The 20,938-nt window shown below is 36.9% G+C and overlaps 1 protein-coding gene across 1 annotated transcript in view; it reads left to right on the top strand.

Annotated features, from left to right (window-relative positions):
* LOC133529077 (GAS2-like protein pickled eggs) overlaps nt 1-20,938 on the top strand; it is a 143,453-nt gene that overhangs the window by 104,366 nt on the left and 18,149 nt on the right. Inside the window, exons 3-4 of the mRNA XM_061866694.1 lie at nt 15,481-16,044; nt 18,600-19,224. Of these exons, the coding sequence (XP_061722678.1) occupies nt 15,481-16,044; nt 18,600-19,224 (1,189 nt within the window). The remainder of the gene's footprint in view (nt 1-15,480; nt 16,045-18,599; nt 19,225-20,938) is intronic.

Genomic DNA, 20,938 nt, shown 5'->3' with positions numbered 1-20,938 from the left:
ATTGTCAAAAACGTACGTACATTTTTAATGAGCAAATTTGGTGATTTTCTATTTAGCAAGTAGAAATCAAATAACCAATTCAATCAAGCGTTACTTTTTTATGATATAGAAAGCGAACGAGCAGATAATAAATCCGATGGTAAACAATTCGCCCGTGGACACTTGCAACACCAGAGGGGTTGTAAGTGCCTTGCTGGCCTTTAAGGAAGTACGCTGGTTTCTTGAAAATTTGAAATTCGTATGGGTTAGGTGAGAGTTCGGGCGACAGTACATTTCACAGTTTGGCTCTAAAAATACAAAATTATTTGTTTCAGGTATAACAACCACATTAAAAAATAAAATTAATGTATAAAAATAAAAATGATTTAAATTACATTAAATAATTAAAACATAATTTACAAAGCTACAAACAGACTTCATTAATAATTTTTATTTACATATGTTAAATTTATATTTGTATCAATGTGTATTCAAAACTTGCATTTCATTAATTTCAGTGATTATCCACTTTTATTTTTTATTTATTTTATTTTATTTCTTATCCCATACAGGGATAAGTTCGCCTTTCTTGTATTTAATTTACTCTGTAACTGTGTTTTTCGTGTTTTTATTTCTATGTATAATAAAGTATATACATACATACATACATACATACATTATTATTTATTATACAAATAATTAATTATTAGCGGCACTAGGTAATAATTACTTTGTTTGGCCAGTGATGATTTCTACCCAGTGTTTTGTCATGGGGCATGGGCTTTGCGAGCTAAGAAATTTCTGGAGAATAGCACAAAAATTTCAAATGATGGAGGGTTTAAGCTTTTAAGAGAATAGCATTTTTTTCGTGTCAACGATTATTTCGTACTATGTTCTAGACATGTGTAAGTAATGCGCGTAACATCACAAATGAGATATCACTCAAACGCGTAATGTTGCATTACGCATCACTCCGAGAAACCAAGCATTACTTCAAACATCACTCGAGCATATGACTGGCCGAAGCGCGCGTAAACTCGTAAAGCATCAATATAGATTGACGCGCCGGTAGTCGGTACGAAAGGTCCGTTCAAGTAGAATCCGCGTAATGTATAATGAGCAATGAGACGTGATGGTGTGATGTGTGATGTTTGTTTGCCATGCTATCATTACTTTGCTATCCCGCTCGCACCCGCACTCACTGCTCGCTCGCTCTCATTCCGCAATGCTTTCGGAACACTTCGGATCGGTCCGCTCGGCCGGTCGGTAGCAGTCGCATTTGAGTTATTGCAAATTTCATTAAATTGATACGATAACGGATTTTTGCACCTGCAATCGATTTAAAACTGTAATGCGTTACCATAGAGCTTACAATGATTTTAGTATTTTACCTATAAGGATGCGGCTAAATGATAATTCGCTTGCGAGTTTGAATTTGACGAACAAAAACGTATTTACTGTTTATTATTGTTGTGAAATGTTTGGTTTGGTTGACTTTCGCGGCAAACTAAATTAAGCACGAGTGAAGTTACTTATTTATCTTTAATTTAATAGTGAGCTAGTGTTTACAGTACATTCTCGTATCAGTATCATATCATAATTTTATTGATATACCCAAATAAAAATACTACCTAGTGACTCTCGATGGCGTAATCTCATTAATTAAGAGATATTTTCTTTTATTTTTTATCTATGATGCATATTCTACGACTATAAAAATAAAAACATTACAAAAACGATCTATCACATGGCGGTGACAAAACGCAATGCGTAATAGATCGACGCGCCGATATGATACGCCCTAGAGTCCTAACACTCGCTGCGTAATGTAGTTGGTACTGTGATGAGTGTGACGTTGCCATCACGCGCGCGCCCGCGCGCTGTATTCGTTCGGGTAATGTTTCGTTTCGAGTGATAAGTGATGTGATATCTCAGTGTAACATTACGTTTTCGAAAAAGTGATGTGATATAGCATTACTTTATGAAGCACTGTTTCGCGCATGTCTACTATGTTTATGTTCAAGTTATCGATGTTCCACTGAATTACCTATGTAAATATGCAATGTCCATACGATGCATCTTAAGAAAAGAAATATGACTGTACTTACCACTTTTTGAACTGATGGATAGCACATTCATCTTTATATTAACAACACTCCATCACGACCTGAATATGTAACAGTACCATCAGCAAATTAACATTAAAAGCCTTTTTTCTTCCGTATTGCACCCTTTTACGGATATCTAGGTAATAAATCTGCTCTGAGTGTGACTTTCAACTTACAACAAAAAGGTTATAACCACCAAAACATATTAATAGGTATAAGACAATTCTTAATTGCTGTATTTACTTCATTAAAATGAGTCCATTTAATACGACTAGCTAAATTGCTCTGAAACTTTGTACTTGCAATAGGATAAGGTATATCTATGCCTGTAATTAGTTTATGTAGCTTCAGATACCATTAATAAAATAAGTTTTTGGCAAAAAAACATTTTTGGTACAAGCTTTTATCGCTGACTGTACCTTTCTTTCCACAGGCAACTAATACTCATCGAGACAATTCTAAAAACACCAAACACAATTAGGTTGCGTTGTTTTATCTCAGAGTTCCTGTGGCTACCTCCTGTCTACATTATCAGATCAGCTCGATGGTACCATAATATTGAATTGTCACCCGACTTAGGTACATATGTATGCAAATTTTCAGCTTCATTGGACACCGGGAAGTGGGTCAAATCTTACTTGCAAGATTTGATTACATACCGACAGGACAGACAACGGGTCAGGTGAAACTAAATAAAAGCTTGTAAAAATACGAGTACAACGAATTTAAGTTGTTCATACAAAACTTGTTTTCGCTCTATTCCGTTTGTTTTGGAAGCTGTATAAACTAAATTCAAGCATAGATATACCTCATGTCATTGTATGTGCAAAGTTTAATTACAATCCAACTCGTAGTTTTAAAATTTATATTCATAGAGGATTGTCACTTGGCTAGTCCTTCATTGGCTACGGTGATCGCTTACCATCAAGCAGGCTGTACGCTTGTTCGACGTGTTAATAAAATCTCACTTACGCCCGAGTACTTAGTTGCGTGAGTCAGTCACCCTGCGGCCTTGCGCGCGCGCCGAGGCCGGTCGGCTCCGGTCCTTATATGGGGCATGCGGAGCTTCCCGTCACGTGGACATTCTAACTTTACTGTAAAATTGTTAATTGTAATTTTATTGTGACCATAAGAGACTGCCAAACAAGCAGAGGTAAGAGAACCAAGAAAAGTAGCAATTTATCTGATGGTTAAAACTTTTTGTTTGTTAATACTTTTTGACTGATCGTAGATATGTTTTCGTTTCTTGTAGGGCAACTCTAGGCTCATATCGCGAGAATTTATACATCTAATCCTAGAAAGGTACATGTCTGGTTTAGCTGCAATATACTTTTCTTGTCGTTAATCACAAATCATAACTATCTCTGTATCTTTAGGTATTTCAATAAACCTAAACAAACAATTTGTACATTTTCGGCTAGTTATAACATTTATTGGTTAACCAACCAAATACAAAACCGCCTGGATCTGACACTGAATGACCTGACTTTAACCTACATCATGTAATGCTTTCATCTTACCCTTAACGGGCCTAAGGAGCCATTTAAGGGGAGGATTTTGTTTACTTTTATTTAAACACTTATAGATATATGATGAGATGTTCGTCTCGTCTGTTAACGTCGTAATTAGGATCTTTCGGTTTGGCTCATGGTTGACTGGTAGAGAATGCCTTCTGGCATTAAGTCCGCCATTTGTACTCTTCATGTATTGTGCAATAAAGTTTAAATAAATAAATAAACGTCCGATATCCGATAAAGTAAGTACGGCTAACAATTTTTGTTGCCCATAAACACCTGTAATACTAAAGGGGTTGAAAGTGCATTACCGGCCTTTACCTTGCCCTTTTTTATGACGGAGTGGGAATGCATTTAGCACGGTGTGTGGGACTCGCCGCTACTTTTCTCTCTCCTAGTGAGAGGGCGAGTAGAACTTGGCCAAACCCACTCCGACGTTTCACCCTCTTTGGCATTCGTGAGGGCGCCCTGGGATCGAAAACATTCCCCCCAGGTGGAATCCCCCTTTACCTTGCCTGCCTTTATTTTAGGACAACAATCTAAGTGGTGAAGATAGATACTGTGTAAAGCGATGGCGGAAAAAAGCACCGGGGATTAATCCGAACAATTCCTCGCAGCACCAGTGTTGGTTAAGACTTAAGTCCTTTGAGTCATCTGCTTTCTTTAAACTCGACTCAGTTTTTCAAACTCTAGATATTAAGTTGAAACTTGAGTCCTTATCGAGTCCTAAGTCTTTTGTAAAAATTTGATTTTGAAGAGAACTCTCAAATTATGTACAAAAGTTTTCTACAAGGCATTGTGTACACATTAAATTCATGGGTTATGCACAAATCATTAAAAAATGACAATTTTGTTTTGTGCTAGTTGCAGAAAAAATCCTGTAAACATTTTGACGAAGTCTTTATTCGAAGACTCGATCCCTCTATGTCGCACTTAAAAAAACTCATCAAAGGACTCTACTCGGGACTTGCATAACTCGGAAGTTTTTAAACGCAGAGTTGGGTAATAACGACTCTTCTTCGGGTAATGAAGTTCTTCTAATTTAGACTTGAAAGACTCCAGTTCTTACCTAGTTGGTAAGAACTGGAGTCTTTTAAGTCTTAACGCAGCACTCCTATAACTTGCGATAGGAAATGCAGAAAAAAAGGTGTTTTTGTATTGACATTTAAAAGTAAATTCATTGAGATAGGTCAAGAACGAGTAGAACGACTAAAAATGTCTATTAAACTAACCTTTGTGTTTGTCAGTTATTGATAGATATCCTTCTAAATTACAGATAACATGATTTGTTCTTGCAAATCAATTTCCGCCTGCGCCTTTGCTATTGATATAACTTAATTTATCACTATTATTACTAATTCTAGATCACTGATAACGATGTTATCATTTGTAATGTCAGTGCGAACAGCCTTGCTGGTGGACAATCGATTATAAATACTGTAATAGTTATTGATCACCATACTGGGCTATTTATGGCGATTATACGGTATTAGTCTGAATCTGATATAAAATTATATCATATATAATTTCCACCTCATAAGAATAAGTAGTAGGCTATGAGGTTATGAGTCAAAGCTTAGAACAGTTATAACTTAACTCGATAACGAATATAATAATACACGCTAAGAAATTTTATAATCAGAAAACTTATTTTATGATTTGCTGTAATTACTTTGACTCTGAATATGCTAATTTTGCAATAACTTTAAGAATGCATACATATCTCTATTAACCTATTTGACATAGCACTTGCCACAAAAAATGTGTGTGGTCCGTACTAACAGGCCAATCCGTACTTGAATATTCTTCTTCTCTGTCGTTTCGCTCTTAGCAGAGCGGTCGTGGTCACGTTGAGGCGCCCGCCATCTCTCCCTGTTGGTGTTGGTAGACTGTCTGGCACAGTAAGACACGTGGTTGCCAACTGCGGATTTTATTTGTCCAGCGCATAGGTGACCTGCACGCGATCTGGTTCCCTCCACTCTTCCTTGTAAGACCAGCCGAGCGGCTATGGAGTCGTTATCAGAGACATGTCCAAAGTACTGCAGTATGCGCGACTGTACTTACGGGCAATGAACGCTGTGTGATGCCGAGCTGCTGGAGTATGGACTTCTGTCTCCATGCATCCTCGGCATAGGGGACTGTCTGTGACTCCTGTTATAAAAAGATGTTTGTTAAATAGTCCATGACCTGTTATGACACTTGACTGACCTTCCCTAGTTGAAGGAGCGCCCTTGTGAGTTTTTCGTTGATGCCAGGCATGGCTTGTTTGTTATTAGTCGACCATGTCAATCCGTCCACGATATCCGAAGCATCTTCCTCCAGCACTTAGACTTAAATATACTGTCATGAGAATGATATTTAAATCATGTTATTTAGTTGTGCGTCTCGCTCGCGCCAATACAGTACGGACAAGTACGAGTGAAATGACTGAATGACATCAATTAAATATCATTCGGATCAAAATGGCCGCTAAGGCAGCCTGGTTCTCATTGATTCGTCATCCAAAAACATTGTATGCTGAGAATAAACACATAATAGTAACCTAGTGCGCCAGAAATCCCGTTTTGACAATTACGAAAATATAGCGTTATGAAAATTACGACAACAATAGTTTTGAGAGTTTCTGTGCTAAGGTCGGCTTATTGTTAATCTTTACAATAGGTTACAAAAATTAAGTAATTATGGAAGCCTCTTTTACCCCAAATATACGAGCCATACTCCATTATCTCATGCGACTGTTTTAAAACATAGTGTACGAGCAAAAGTGCACGGCCACTTTTTAAATGAATAGTTAATAGCATCGTTCGTAGACGTTTCTGCTTTCTGCTTTTCTGCAGAAATTAATTTAGGATGGGTGGCACATAGTGAATTGGAAGTACGGTAACCGTTTAAGAAGTGTAACGCTCTTACGGTAGATGTCGCTAGGGTTCCCTAGACCAATATGGTGGAAAGATTCGCTGGCTATGGATGAGGTCTTGGTGGCTCAGTTGGCAGAGCGCTGGAGTATCGATCCAGAGGCCGTGAGTTGAAGTCACACCCAAGGCAGCAATTTTTCCACTTTTAAATTTATTCAGAGATGAATAAGGGGTCCATACAATTTTGCAGCGGGGTGTATACTTGAAGAATATTCAATTCAATTTCAATGTCATTTATATTAATATCAATGGATATTTTTCCGTCCCTTGAGATAACTTCAGGAAGGAGTTCGACCTATGGGCAAAGCGTTGAAAGAAAAAAGTAAACATATATGTTTGGGGTCAATTTGTCACATAGCCCCAAACAAATGAAGATGAAATAGATAAAGACATAGAAAACCATAATTCAGGAACAAATGTAATGACCCCGGCCGGCAAAATGTCCCACTTTGTCGCTAGCCATAAAGATACAAACAAATCTGCAAGCGGCAAACTGGGAAGTTTTGCCGGCTGCGGTCACAAATATTGGTGATGACATTAACAAATGCCCTTGCACGGATTGGATCTACTCGGACCCAGAACATCCAGCTTCGTAACGGCAGGGTCACCACCGACTAACGGCCCGATTCGAAGAATGATTAAGACACGTTTAAGATCTTAGAAAGTTCTTTAAAAGACCGATAACTAAACGACATGTCAAAATTTACGTTTCTTTCAATTCCGCTGTGATCCCAATAAGACCTATCTACGATATTTCTAACGTCAAAATGACATTGGTTGCCCGAATCGAGCTGCTTCTGACAATTAAAAATATAAATGATATCTGAATGAGAACTTATCTAAACCAGAACTTATCGTTATCTTATCTCATTCTTCGAATCGGGCCGTAAAACTACTGGCCGCTAAAAATTTAATGTTTAGAATGTTGTAAATTTTGTAGTACAAAATACATTTACAAAATGTCACTAACTGTCCAAAAACAAAACAAAACATCCTCCTTATCCGCAATCGGCAAACAGGTGCTAACGGGGATCCAATTGAAAGCGAGAGTCGGCCTTGAGCGGTCTTCCGGTTTTGATATCGGCGCCGGCGCATGGCCCTCAATCGACGGTGCTGTTGTGATCTTAGGGCCTACCGCGAACATCGAACTTCAAAAATTGTTGGCATCTTTCTCCTTTACCCCAATTAAGGCGTAATTGAAGTGACAGAGAAATATTTATTCGGTGATCGCGGTGGGCCCTCTTATGCGTTCAAAATTCAAATTCCAATTCAAAATTCAAAAATTTATTCTGCAAGTAGGCCTCAAGGGCTCTTTTACAAGTCAATACAACATTTATAGTAACATCATATAGTGACATGAAAAATACATAACAACATTTATAAATACAACAGCCAATACCTGGGTAAACATTACATTATAATAATCTTAATTGGTTAAATGGTTAAAAACACATTAAATCTGGAGATGTTAAAGGTCCCCAATGTCAGAGTACTAATACTAATAAGATTTGGAAGTGTAAAGTCTCTCCAAGTGTCAAAATAAAATTTATACTGAATAAATAAATCACGTCTAGTCTGGACTGTTAAGCAAGCAGTCTCATAAACGAATGCTACAGTTGGTATGCGTTTTGGACATATCCAAATAAGATAGAATTAATTCATCGAATCACAAAATATGGTGAACGATCTTCATTCTACTATAGTATTATGATCTTATGTTGCATTGTGCTCGTTGCGTTTTGGACATGTCCGAATAAGATTAAAGAGTTTGATTGTGAACTTGGACTTTAATCGGAAATGCTATTGTGATCGTATATTGTGTTGTTGAACATGACCAAATAAGATTAAATGGTTCATTCAAGTTCAAGATAATCAAGATGGTTAACCTGACCTATATGATCATTCGACAATGGTATTTTGATCTTGGCTCGCATTTTAGACATGGTCAAATGAGATTCATATAATTCATGGTTGAACTTGGCCTCTATATGCCAGGTTATGACACGTGATCTTAAGTTGCACATCTTCAAAAGGGCATGAAGGTTCGTTGTCCAATTGAGATCGAAGATTAATCATGTACTAATAGCTCATAGCCTTCATTCGACAATTTTGGTAGTAGAATTTAGAATGGAATCATATTGAAATAAGTTGCCAAAAACGGGCTTCTAACTTTGATGTAAAACAGTATGTATCATATTTATGCGTATGCATTCATACCGTTAACAAATCTCCATTCAATCTCACATTCGTTATCTTCGTTAGGCAAATAAGAATGCACTACTTACTTCTTTTTTTATCTGTGTAACGTCACATCACACCATATCACATTCATACAAAACGATAAGTATTATTCAAAAGAGTGACAACTTTTATTTTGAATCTAATTATTATATCATACTAAATTTTATGTCGTTATAATTTTTTTCCTCAGGTTTTGATAAAATTTGATGAATAGATAGAGTTCCCTATTTTGTACACTGTATAGAGATACATTTTTATTTTATTTTTTATTTTTTATTTTATTAAGCTTCTGAAAAGAAACTTCTGAGCTCCCAAAACGTTTGAAATTTTCGTAATTCAACGGGTATGGAGATGGACCCTACTCAGGGTCCGTGTTGTGAAACATTTAAGATAAATTAAGATAACTGTATGTACCATGGAATGCAATAAATAACTTAAATGTTAGACATCAATCATGATTTGTTTTATTAGTATTATTATTTTTTGTATTGACATATTTATTTAGTTTGTAAGTGCTTTGGTGTAATACTCATAACATACTGTAAACTTACATTGTATTTAAGTGAAAAAATGTAATAAATATATTTTTGTGGTCCCAAATTGGAATCTCGTGTTTATTTCATAATGAGAACAGAACCTCTTCAAATTTACCAAATTTTACATTTTTACATAAAAAGTATTAAAACAAGATTTTTGAGAAAGCTTGTTACAATGTCGAACTTATCAAAATCAGAGAAAATAAAAACCGACTCTCAAAAGTCGATATTTTTTACAATTTGAATTAAAAAGTATTAAAACAAGATCTTGAGATCGCTTGTTTCAATGTCGAACAGCGCCGTGGCGCCAGTACCTGAACTTGGCACTGTCATGAAATGCCCGTTAAAGTTCTTTATAGCACTGCTAATTTGGAAGCTAAGTATACGAACAAAATGAATCGGACATCGAACAAGATCGCTCTTGTCAACGTCGAAGAGCCGTGGCGCCAGTATCTGAACTTGGAACTGTCATGAAGTGCCCGTTAAAGTTCTTTATAGCACTGCTAATTTGGAAGCTAAGTATAGGAACAAAATGAATCGGACATCGAACAAGATCGCTCTTGTCAACGTCGAAGAGCCGTGGCGCCAGTATCTGAACTTGGAACTATCATGAAGTGCCCGTTAAAGTTCTTTATAGCACTGCTAATTTGGAAGCTAAGTATAGGAACAAAATGAATCGGACATCGAACAAGATCGCTCTTGTCAACGTCGAAGAGCCGTGGCGCCAGTATCTGAACTTGGCACTTTCATAAAGTGCCCGTTAAAGTTCTTTATGGTGCTGCTAATTTGAAGGCACTTCATTTATGAACACTTGAGGTTATTTAAGTAAATAAATAATAAATAAATATTTTAGTCCATAATTTTTTACTTATTTAATTTACTTACTTATTGACTAAGTCCCACAGAATGTAAGGCTTGTGTTGTGGGTACTTAGACAACGATATATTTAATAAATAAATACTTAAATACATAGAAAACATCCATGACTCAGGAACAAATATTCATGCTCATCACACAAATAAATGCCTTTACCGGGATTTGAACCCAGGTCTTTTGGCTTCATATTAGGCAAGGTCACTAGCTACTAGGTCAGACAGGTCGTCATAGGGTCAGACCAAGTTAAGTTGGCAGTGATTTTGACAGCCCAGAGAGTGCAAGTGTTATTTCTTCTATGACAATATGACGTTTAAATTGAATTGCAAAGTTTTCATTATAATCACGTATTAAATACAGAATGAGTCATAAAAATATGAACAAACGTTCGCAGATGAATCAATAGATCAGTTCCGATCGCGAGTTCAGTGTCGCAAGCGCAGCGGCGTTACTAATGGAACTCGATTCGTACTCGCCTTACCTAAGTCGCTCTCGTTTAGCTACGAGCTATTGATATCTTCTTGAATTAAACAACTGAGGACAGGGACGCAGCATTAGTAAACGTTTTCGAATATATTAAACTTAGTGTAAACATTTCCGTAACATTTAGTTAATAAGGTTTGTATATAAAACTTATTCTTGCTCTAATTTCTTTGTATGACAACCCCTAGCAACGAAACTTACCAGACATACGGCCCGATTTGAACTTTGAGATACGTCAAATATTAGGTCTAGATACGATATGGATCTGATAAGTACGAGTATGTCAGTGTCAAAATTGGCGTTTTTGTTTGAATTAACGTCACTTTTGACGCGGACTAGCAAATGTCTGACGTATCATAAAGTTCAAATCGGGCTGTAATTTGATGTTATTTCCGAACATCGTTTTAAAATTAGAGTGTAACTTTGAACCGCTGGCTAAATTCACGTTGCTTTTTAGAATTCTGAGCAGTAGGCCCTCTCTGTCGCTTGAACATGTGAGAGCGATAGAGACAGATAACGATTTTTCGATTTTGACGGTAGGCCCTCTGATGACAGTCGAGTAACAGTAGTAACGCACCGGCGCATGAGCATAATGATTCATCTCGACGGGATTAGTGTTTTAACAGTTATTAATGGCTTCATACGCGATGTGGGCCCAACGGTGGGCGCGTGGGCTTGGGTACAGTCAGTGTCATAGCTCAGCGTTCAAAACCACGTACACTTAACTAAATTATGTATATGTTACTCTAAAGACCCATTTTTAGTCAAAACGCATTTTCCCCAGTTAAAGCTGCATTTCCAGCTTTGTGCTTCCAGAGATGTGCGAGAATGCGTAGCGAGGGATGTGTTAAGAACCAATAGAATCTCTTAATTTACCTATCCTCGCTCAGCGCAGCTCTAGTCGGCATTTATCTATGTGTTCTTAACGAAACACCCACTACGCATCTTTGCCGGTCTCTGGTGGAATCGCAGCCTTAAAAACTAGTTTTCCGTTTTGCCCCAGCGAAAAACGCGTTTTCACCAGTTAGAATTAATTTCCCGTAAGGCCTCGGTGAAAACTAGTTTTAACGGGTATTTTTCAGTCAAAAGCCTTAAAAACTAGTTTCCCGTTTTGCCCCAGCGAAATGCGTTTTCACCAGTTAGAATTAATTTCCCGTAAGGCCTCGGTGAAAACTAGTTTTAACGGGTATTTTTCAGTCAAAACTAATTTTCGTGTTGTGCCTTGGTCAGTATGTAATACAAAATAGGTAAATATAAATTAATTGTAGAAGTAATTAAGATATGTATAAGATTATTTAAATGCAAAACACATCGCCTGAGTTACGACTACATTTTAAAACGATAAGTGCTGTTTTACAATATCATTTAAAATACATATTTATAACGTCTATTGCAAGATGTTAGGCGCCAGTTACAATATACATTCGCGCAAAGCGTAATGAGGGAATGAATATGCAATGTACGAGTGCATAAAGATAAATAAAATAAATAAATATTATAGGGACATTTTACACAAATTGGCTAACAAGGAAAGGTACCCAACTGTCCGGTTCCGATTTGATTCATATTTATATATGTTATAGAGTAGTCTAAAATAACGGGCACGTATTTTTTTTAGCTGCCCAAACTCAACCTATTGGGAGAAATTGTCCTCCAAAGTACTAAAAAGTTACTAAATCTTCTAACTCCTATAGAAAGTGATGCTCGAGCAACTTGCTAGTTAATGGCTGGTTTGAGTATATGTTTGAAAGTAGCAAAAAATAATGAGCACGTGTTTTGTTATATCTGCTTAAACTCATTTTTTCCTAAAAAAAATCGAATTCAAAGTTTTATAATATCTTATGGCTAAAGTTACACATAAAGACGGGTGTGTGTTACGTTTATTATATTCCTGTTATTTATTATAATTACCAATGTTCTTTACATACAAACGCAATACGGTAATTACGCATCAAACACTACACGACTTTATGGTAATGTAGGTAATAACTATGCGGCATTTGCGCTTTGCATAGAAACCGCCGCTCCGCTCGCGTTACTTCATTGGTACTCATTGCGTGGCATTTTAGGGTAATAGCGTATTTAAACGTCGTATTTTGTACTTATATTAATTTAAGTATGGTTTTATTGGTCACTTGGGCAAGGAATTCGATTTTGAAATGATTGGCTTTTATTTGCCTACTTTAGAGTTGTTTTCATTTCATATTGTGATTTTGCGATATCCGACACATATTTTACAAGTTTTTATATAATAGTGATTTATTTATTTAATCGTATGGCATACCTAGTGACAGATATTAAAGTTTTAAAGTAAACTCGCCATTTTCGTCTGTAAATAAAAAAAAAACTTTACTTATTCGTTCTGTTTTTTTTTTTCACCAAGGTGTAAAAATAAATAACGTGTGTGCATAAAACGCAAAAAGAAATTTTTTTTTCGGAAAAAAAAATTTTTTTTGGCGAATTTGGCCAAAACTTATATAAAATTTTTTGCTCCTTATGACCTCAGGAATGCGTGGTTAAAATCTGTCGGGTTTAATTGGCCCACGGTGTATATAATATATAAATATTTATAAATACTTAAATACATAGAAAACACCCATGACTCAGGAACAAATATCCATGCTCATCACACAAATACATGCCCTTACCAGGATTTGAACCCGGGACCATCAGCTTCGTAAGCAGGGTCACTATTATTATCCAATAGGCCAAACCGGTCGTCAAAATTTGTTGTAGGTCACTAGGTCATATACCATTGCATGTATTGTAGGTTAAAATAAATACCTTTTCTATTTTTTTTTTTGCGACACTTACAGTACGGATGTCTACCGTCTCCAATTCTCCCTCAATTGCTCAAAGGTTAACTGGAAGAAATACCTTAAAGGGATAAGTTCGCCTTTGTACTAATGATGAGTGTTTTATTTCCTGTTTTGTTTTCATTTTTGTACAGTAAATAGTTTTACTACTACTACTACAAGCCTTATTGAGCTTGCTGTAGGGCTATTTAAGTCGATTCGTGAAATTGTCTCACAATTTATTTATAGTTATACACAGAATGAATTATTTGATTCCATTAATACACACATAAGACACACGGCTGCTGAAGTGGTGGAGTATGTACACCAGAAGACCGGCTACACGCTGAGGGTGTTCCAGCTTCGATCGCGTCACTACGTGCATTTCAACTCTTTTGTTGTGCGCGTGCCGCGACCGCTGCAGGGGACCATCGAATGCGCCGACTTCTGGCCGAAGGGTGTCGTGTTTCGGAGGTTCCGGGGCAAACTGCCGAATCCGACACAAGAGCAGCCGATTCAACGGAGCCACGCCGTTTTGTCGCCTAAATAGTGTTTAGTTGTAATGTTATAAAATGTATATGTATGTATATGTTAGTCTGTAAGGTATTTGTAATATGGGCCTTGTTGCCTGAATCAAATTTTAAATAAATAAATAAGAGGCTTAGTGATATAATAGTTGTAGTCCTGATGTTGTTACTATGATTCTGCGTTTAACACAAAACATACACTGTTTATTTTTGGCAAACATTTCATTTTTGGTACAGGCTTTTATCGCTGACTATATTTTTCTTTCCACACGGGCAACTAATACTCATCGAGACAATTCCAACAATTCTAAACACAATTAGTTTGCGTTGATTTATCACAGAGTTCCCATGGCCACCTCCTGTCTCCATCATAAGATCAGCTTCATGTCATCATAACCCTTTTCCAGGCCGCTCCAATCTAGAAGGCTTTCCCAAAAAATACAAATATATTCCAATCAAAACTTTGCTTTGATCATTCATTATGTCACATTTCCCGAATGTCCTGTCTAATTTGAACCTTAAATCTGAATTCTAAAGTTGAATTCGTACTAACGTACGTATGTACGTACCGTACGTTGAAATTGTACTATACCTGCATAAGGGTTAAGCGTATTGCACTGTTATCCGATTTACATATGTATGCAAAATTTCAGCTGAATCGGAAATCAGGAATTGGGTCAAATTTAACTTCCAAGATTTGCCCATATTAACAGGGCAAGCCAAATAAAAGCTTGTAAAAATTATTTCAAACAAGTGCACTTGATTCAATTGCTCTTTGCTCCACAACAGCTGATGTTCAGCAAACTAATCAACTAATTTACGACCAAACGAAATTGAAATAGACTAAACGCCATTTTTCTCTATCAATTAGCCGATTGCTTGTCGCAGGCATTCTTTCTAGTCTGATGATCAATGATTATACCTGATTATTGAAAATTCCTTTAAAAACCAGTTTAAATCTGAGCTTAGATTTCACATACTGGTTAAGTATCTGGAGGGCAAGATATGTTGGTACCTTGACTTGAAAATTAGATAGATGCGTGCTAGTAGAGATATCAGATGATGTTAATCGATATCTCATGTTTCCCGGTAGAAAGTGATCAAATGCATAATCATTTTACTGCGAAATTGTTAATTGTACGGTTGCTTACGAGAATATAAATGAACAGTATTTTATAATTACGTATAAAGAGGTATCTCGTCAAGATAATCGAATACTTAGGTTTTTATTCAGTAATAACTTATGTTTTGTGTCGTACATGTTCCTTTAAAACAATTTTTACAGACATGAGATTTTTCCTAGTAGGTAGTTAAAGTTGAAGTTTTTATGCCAAGTGCCACGTCAAGTATGGAGATTATAGGGGTATATGCATGCGTTCTTATTGCCAAGTTTGAGCAAAGTTACAGTGGCCAGAGTCTATTTAATATTTCTCCAATATATATTACCTCAAATAATCAAACGAAGAAATTTAGCAATCAACACTAACAGTTGTTTTTCTTTTGTTTCAGCACGCCAACGCCGTCCGTGACTCGGCCCGCCTGATCCTCGACTCTCCTGCCCCAGAATCCGAAGATGCCCTCACCCTGGCCAAAGCCCTCCGCTCCAGACCCCCAGTCAACATGCTGCCTGCTGCTAAAGCTGGCACCTTCTTCGCTAGAGACAACCTTTCAAACTTTATAGATTGGTGCAGGAGAGCACTTGGGATTTTGGAGTGTCTCCTCTTTGAAACTGATGATTTGTGTCTCAGGAAAAACGAGAAGCATGTGGTTTTATGTCTCTTGGAAGTAGCGAGGAAAGGAGCGGTTTTAGGTATGCCGGCTCCGCTGCTAGTTCAAATGGAGAAGCAGATAGAGAGAGAACTAGCAGGAGAGGAGCTAAGACCTGATGATACGGCGCTGGGATTGGTTCCAGTTGGTCCGCAGCCGCAGCTGGTGACCAATGACTTGAGGAGTTTAGATGAGAGGGTGAGGGACTTGGTGGAGAGGTGCTCGTGCCCGACACAGTTCCCGATGGTGAGGGTATCGGAGGGGAAATACAGGATTGGGGATACGAGGCTGCTGATCTTCGTTAGGGTGAGTTTACTGATTTATACTGATGTTTACCAGTAGATATTTATGTATGAATTTGCGAATTAACGCTCGAATTAATTAAACAAAAAACGTAAGGAGGGGTTTATCCATTTCAAATACATAAATTTAGCTATTTTACGAGTATATATAGTAAGAATGAGATTACAAGTAAATTAAATACTTGGGCAACATCACGTTATAACTTAGCTTTGTCCTAACACTTAGGTATCCTGATATTATAATTACAAGCATAATATATTAGGTGCTTACTGTTTTGTTTATGATTCACTTAAGTTACAACATTCCTCGCTACTTACGTTTCTGTTTATGTAAGTGCTTTGTTTCCTGATTTAAGCTGATGATATATGCGCTTTGATCAACATAAACATTTATTTGTTGATAAAGATACCACTTCATAAATTGTGGAGATCAATGGAATCGAGTAGACTATTTTAGTCCGATTCAGATTCAACAACTTGTTACAGAATGTTGGGAACAAATCAAATTATTTTATAGTGTTTTTTAAGTATTCAGAGTTACACGTAACAATCAGGGTTGCCGTTATTATTCGGAACTGATAGGATATACGTATTCTGCAGTGTATTAATATACGGGACGAAAACGGAACGAGAAAAATACGGGGCGCGATACTGAAATACGGTAACATATAATATATAATTTATATTCAGAATGAACCTTCTTACTGCATTGGTCGGTGCATAATATCTTGAATATACATTAATGATTTGCATGTTATGTGCGTATTGACGATAATCGAATTAATATTCAATAAAGTACCAATTTGAGTCCCACGTTTTCGAGGCAAAACAGCCTTTACATAAACGTAAATTATTTAGAAATGAATAACTAAAATCGGTGGTAGCTTACATTCTAATTTGAAGTTTGAGTTATATACTTAGATCAAATATAAACTACTTCTTGGTTCAAAGAGCATCAAGAAGTTATCAAATCGAAAATTTTGGTTGCGTATATCGATATGTATCAGCTTATGTTACATTCTTTATACTTTTACATACTTTTACATTCATTCACATTAGGCATGCTCAGTAGTATTTTCTTATTCTCACCAAAGTCTAGTTTTTCCCAAACTCGTCTATCTAAACGGCCTCGTTAGGTCCAACCTTGCGACTCTATATGGACCAACCAACCACCAACCTAACCTGACCCTCACATTCGTCAATACAGATAATAAATAAAAAAGCTTCCATAGAAAACTGAAGAATGATCACCAGATGGTATCCTCCCAAAGGTCAGCTTGAACTGGCCGTTTAAAGGTCGCACAACTAACGTTTTTCTGCAAATATCTTGTGGGCATTTGATTTGACCAAAAAAGGAGAAGATCGTGAGTCACCGCCGTGTTTTGGTCTGACCGGTATGTGGTATTAATTAAACACATGGCCGGTTATTTTTAACGCGACGGTTAAATGCTTTTACGTACAGTGTAGTAGGTAATTTATCTTTATAGATTACTAGTTTTTTTAAGCGGCATCCTTTGCTGCGATGTGGTAAATTGAAAGTGGCGAGTCAAGATCCGTGTGTTGATTTCGTCTGTAGTTTATCTTGGTGAAAAAAATAAATGGACGAAAATAAATTAAGTAGAGAGTTTAAGGCTGGTGTAAGGACCATTTTATTAAGCAGTAAAAATCTTACTTTGTAAAGCTCGTTGTCTAAATGTCTTTAGACTTCATGATATTTACTAAAATGATTTGTGTAGGTAACAGTGACTGTATCAAATGAATATGGAAATTTTGCGGATTCATAAGTCATAACCCACCATGCCGGATGGGAAGGGATCCTTGGGTCCAAGATTGCTCGCTTAGCTGGATATTGAGAACGGGTTCTAGATTACTTTTAATTAAACAGTCTATCTGGAACAGAAGATTTTTCCAAAGGGGACAGCAGCTAAGTACATAAGTTAATTTAAGGACAAATAGGCAATATTTTATAATACTTATCGCATAATGAGCGCTAATTTCTAGCAACCGATGAGAATGATTTTCGAATTTAGACACAGAATTTTGAACAAAATGTGCAAAATTTTCTTTGAATATAGGAGATCCCAGGAGGCAAAGGTTACTTTTGTCGAGTAACTTAATGTTAGGTGGAAGTTGGTTGAATTTTTGTTTCAAGTTATCAAGGTTATTATGAGAATTTTGAATAAATAGTTCATACTTATTGAAATTTAATTCTAGGCCGATGGATTTTATTTATCAATTATTACAGAAAGATCGGCTAATACAGTATTTGTGTCACCTCCTAGGGTCCCGTCATCCAGGTACCAAACGTTAAATTTGATGAATAGCTACATTTTTGGAAGAACTAACTGGTTATATTTAGCAAGACTTAGATATTTGTAATATGATTTAAATGGAATTTACTTTTTGCTTTCAAACGGAATCACGATGGTACAAATTCAGAACGAACTTATATACCTATCACACCTATTCATAATGAAGATGAAATGTAAAAAACCTATAATCTATACTAATAAAATAAAAATTTACCGCCTCATACTAAACACTTCCATCTCTCTACAGATCCTCCGCTCCCACGTGATGGTTCGCGTGGGTGGCGGCTGGGACACCCTAGCCCACTACCTGGACAAACACGACCCTTGCCGCTGTCGCGCCCAGCACCGCACCTCCCTCTCGGCGCGCCTCGCCCGCCCCAAGCAAGATTTAGCTGGAGCCACCGTCACCTACGAACGACCAGACCCTTACCAGAAAGAACCTACTTCTTTACAGTATTCCAAATTCTACAACGAAGAAAGACCACACTATCAGAGTAATAACAGACTTGACGCTCCAACAAGCTTACCTTATTTAGGAGAATTGGAAAGAGCTGCGTCTCCAAGCAGAAAACACTTAACTCCACGCGCGAATAGCCCTGGTCGAAAATCCTCCTCACCAGATCGAAGAACGAAGATTGTTCCCACTAATCATTTAGTACCCACGCCTCATGCTGTAAGAAACAAGAGTCCTAGACCAGTATCTCCTGCACCAGCGGCAGAGAGCGCGTCTGATAATGGGTCTGAGGTGTCGGATGAGGGGTATAGGAGTTTGGGAGTGGTGGCTGGATCGACGCAGGGATCGCCTTCGACTAAAACGACGAATCGATATTCGATGCACAGCCAGAATTCGTATGATGACGCTGAATATAGTGGTAAGTTTATACTTTTAAAACTCTTTGATTTAGCAGAATAATTTTTGGTTTTAAGCAAGACGACTAGATTTTACACCTAACACCACGTATAAACTACTACTAATTAGTAAATACTAATGAAGCAATGCTGCAGAATAAGCTTTATATGCAATTAGTTAGGCATAAATAAATATTTATGCTTCATTGCTCATAAAATATTAATTAAGTACAAATGGTGGACTTAATGCCTTAAGGCATTCTCTACCAGTCAACCACTGAGTCAAAAACTGCCACTGGATATTTCATAGTGTTTGAAGGTGTGTAAATATTTAGTCGATTTTTTTTTTATACTACGTCGGTGGCAAACAAGCATACGGCCTGCCTGATGGTAAGCAGTCTCCGTAGCCTATGTACACCTGCAACTCCAGAGGAGTTACATGCGCGTTGCCGACCCCAACCCCACCCCCCTCGGTGAGCTCTGGCAACCTTACTCACCGGCAGGAACACAACACTATGAGTAGGGTCAAGTGTTATTAGGCTGCGGTTTTCTGTAAGGTGGAGGTACTTCCCCAGTTGGGCTCTGCTCTAGATCTGGAATGACATCTGCTGTGCTGTGCCCTACCACACAAGGCGAGATGACATTCACATTGCCCATACCTCTCTTTTGGACGTAGTTTAAGGACATACCCGATTCAGTTCTTTCCAGTCTTATCTACATAATGCAAATTCTTTTTGCCTTCGTCCTTATTTTCTTTTAGGTATTTTGTCACGGCTGTCGCCTTCCATTGACAAGTATTTCAATTTTACGTCTCATTATTTTTGTCTAAGTAATTAGATCGTCTTGTTATACCTTTAAGGCACCTCGATCTGTTTCTAGATTCAGAGTTTTATTTTCAATATGGTCTGTTTATAATTTAATCTTTTGGGGCTCTTAAAAATTGATACAAGGAAGTTTAAAAGCACTATAAAATACAATATATTAATACATTTTACGCATACATGCAAATAAGATGTAAATGTCTCACTTAATGCTTTCCATAAATGTAACGATAAGATATACTTTACAAAAATATTTAAAACACAAAATGGAAGATTCAATGTTAATCAGGTAATTATCGTAAAAAGTATCGGTGCTAAAAGGGTAGTAAAATATTAATGTCGTCGATGAAAACAAAATGAATTTTAGACAAGATTACATGGTAATTTAATGTTAATGACATTCATGACAAGGATGTTTTGATATCGGAATAAAATTGCAATCGTATATTTTATGTTCATCGAATCTTCTTTAAGAGGTACGAAGTAACATTATGAAACTACATTTAGTTAGTTAGTTTTATAGGTTTTTAATAGACTCGGGAAATTTACATTTAAATGCCATTTCAAAAAGCTTTTAAACACATACCGTTGTGTGTGTGTGTGTGTGTGTGTGTGTGTGTGTGTGTGTGTGTGTGTGTGTGTGTGTGTGTGTGTGCGCGCGCGTGTGTGTGTGTGTGTGTGTGTGTGTGTGTGCGCGCGTGGGTGTGTGTTTATGCCGTGAAAAATGTGTTTATTAAACCAAAAAGTTGTATTTGTACCCAATTATTTTCTATCTGATGTAATCAATATATTTTTTCGTACAATAAAGTGTTTACTTACTTAAATTTATAGGATATCTGAGACACAAAATATCACTGTTGTAATTATTATATTTTACTTATTTACTTGCTTCTGCGGCGCAGCGACCCGAAGTGGA

The sequence above is a fragment of the Cydia pomonella genome, chromosome 20 (genome assembly GCF_033807575.1).
Source record: "Cydia pomonella isolate Wapato2018A chromosome 20, ilCydPomo1, whole genome shotgun sequence".
In the NCBI taxonomy this organism is placed as follows: Eukaryota; Metazoa; Arthropoda; class Insecta; order Lepidoptera; family Tortricidae; genus Cydia; species Cydia pomonella.
The sequence above is the reverse complement of the archived record's forward strand: the minus strand, read 5'-3'. Positions and strand labels throughout refer to the sequence as shown.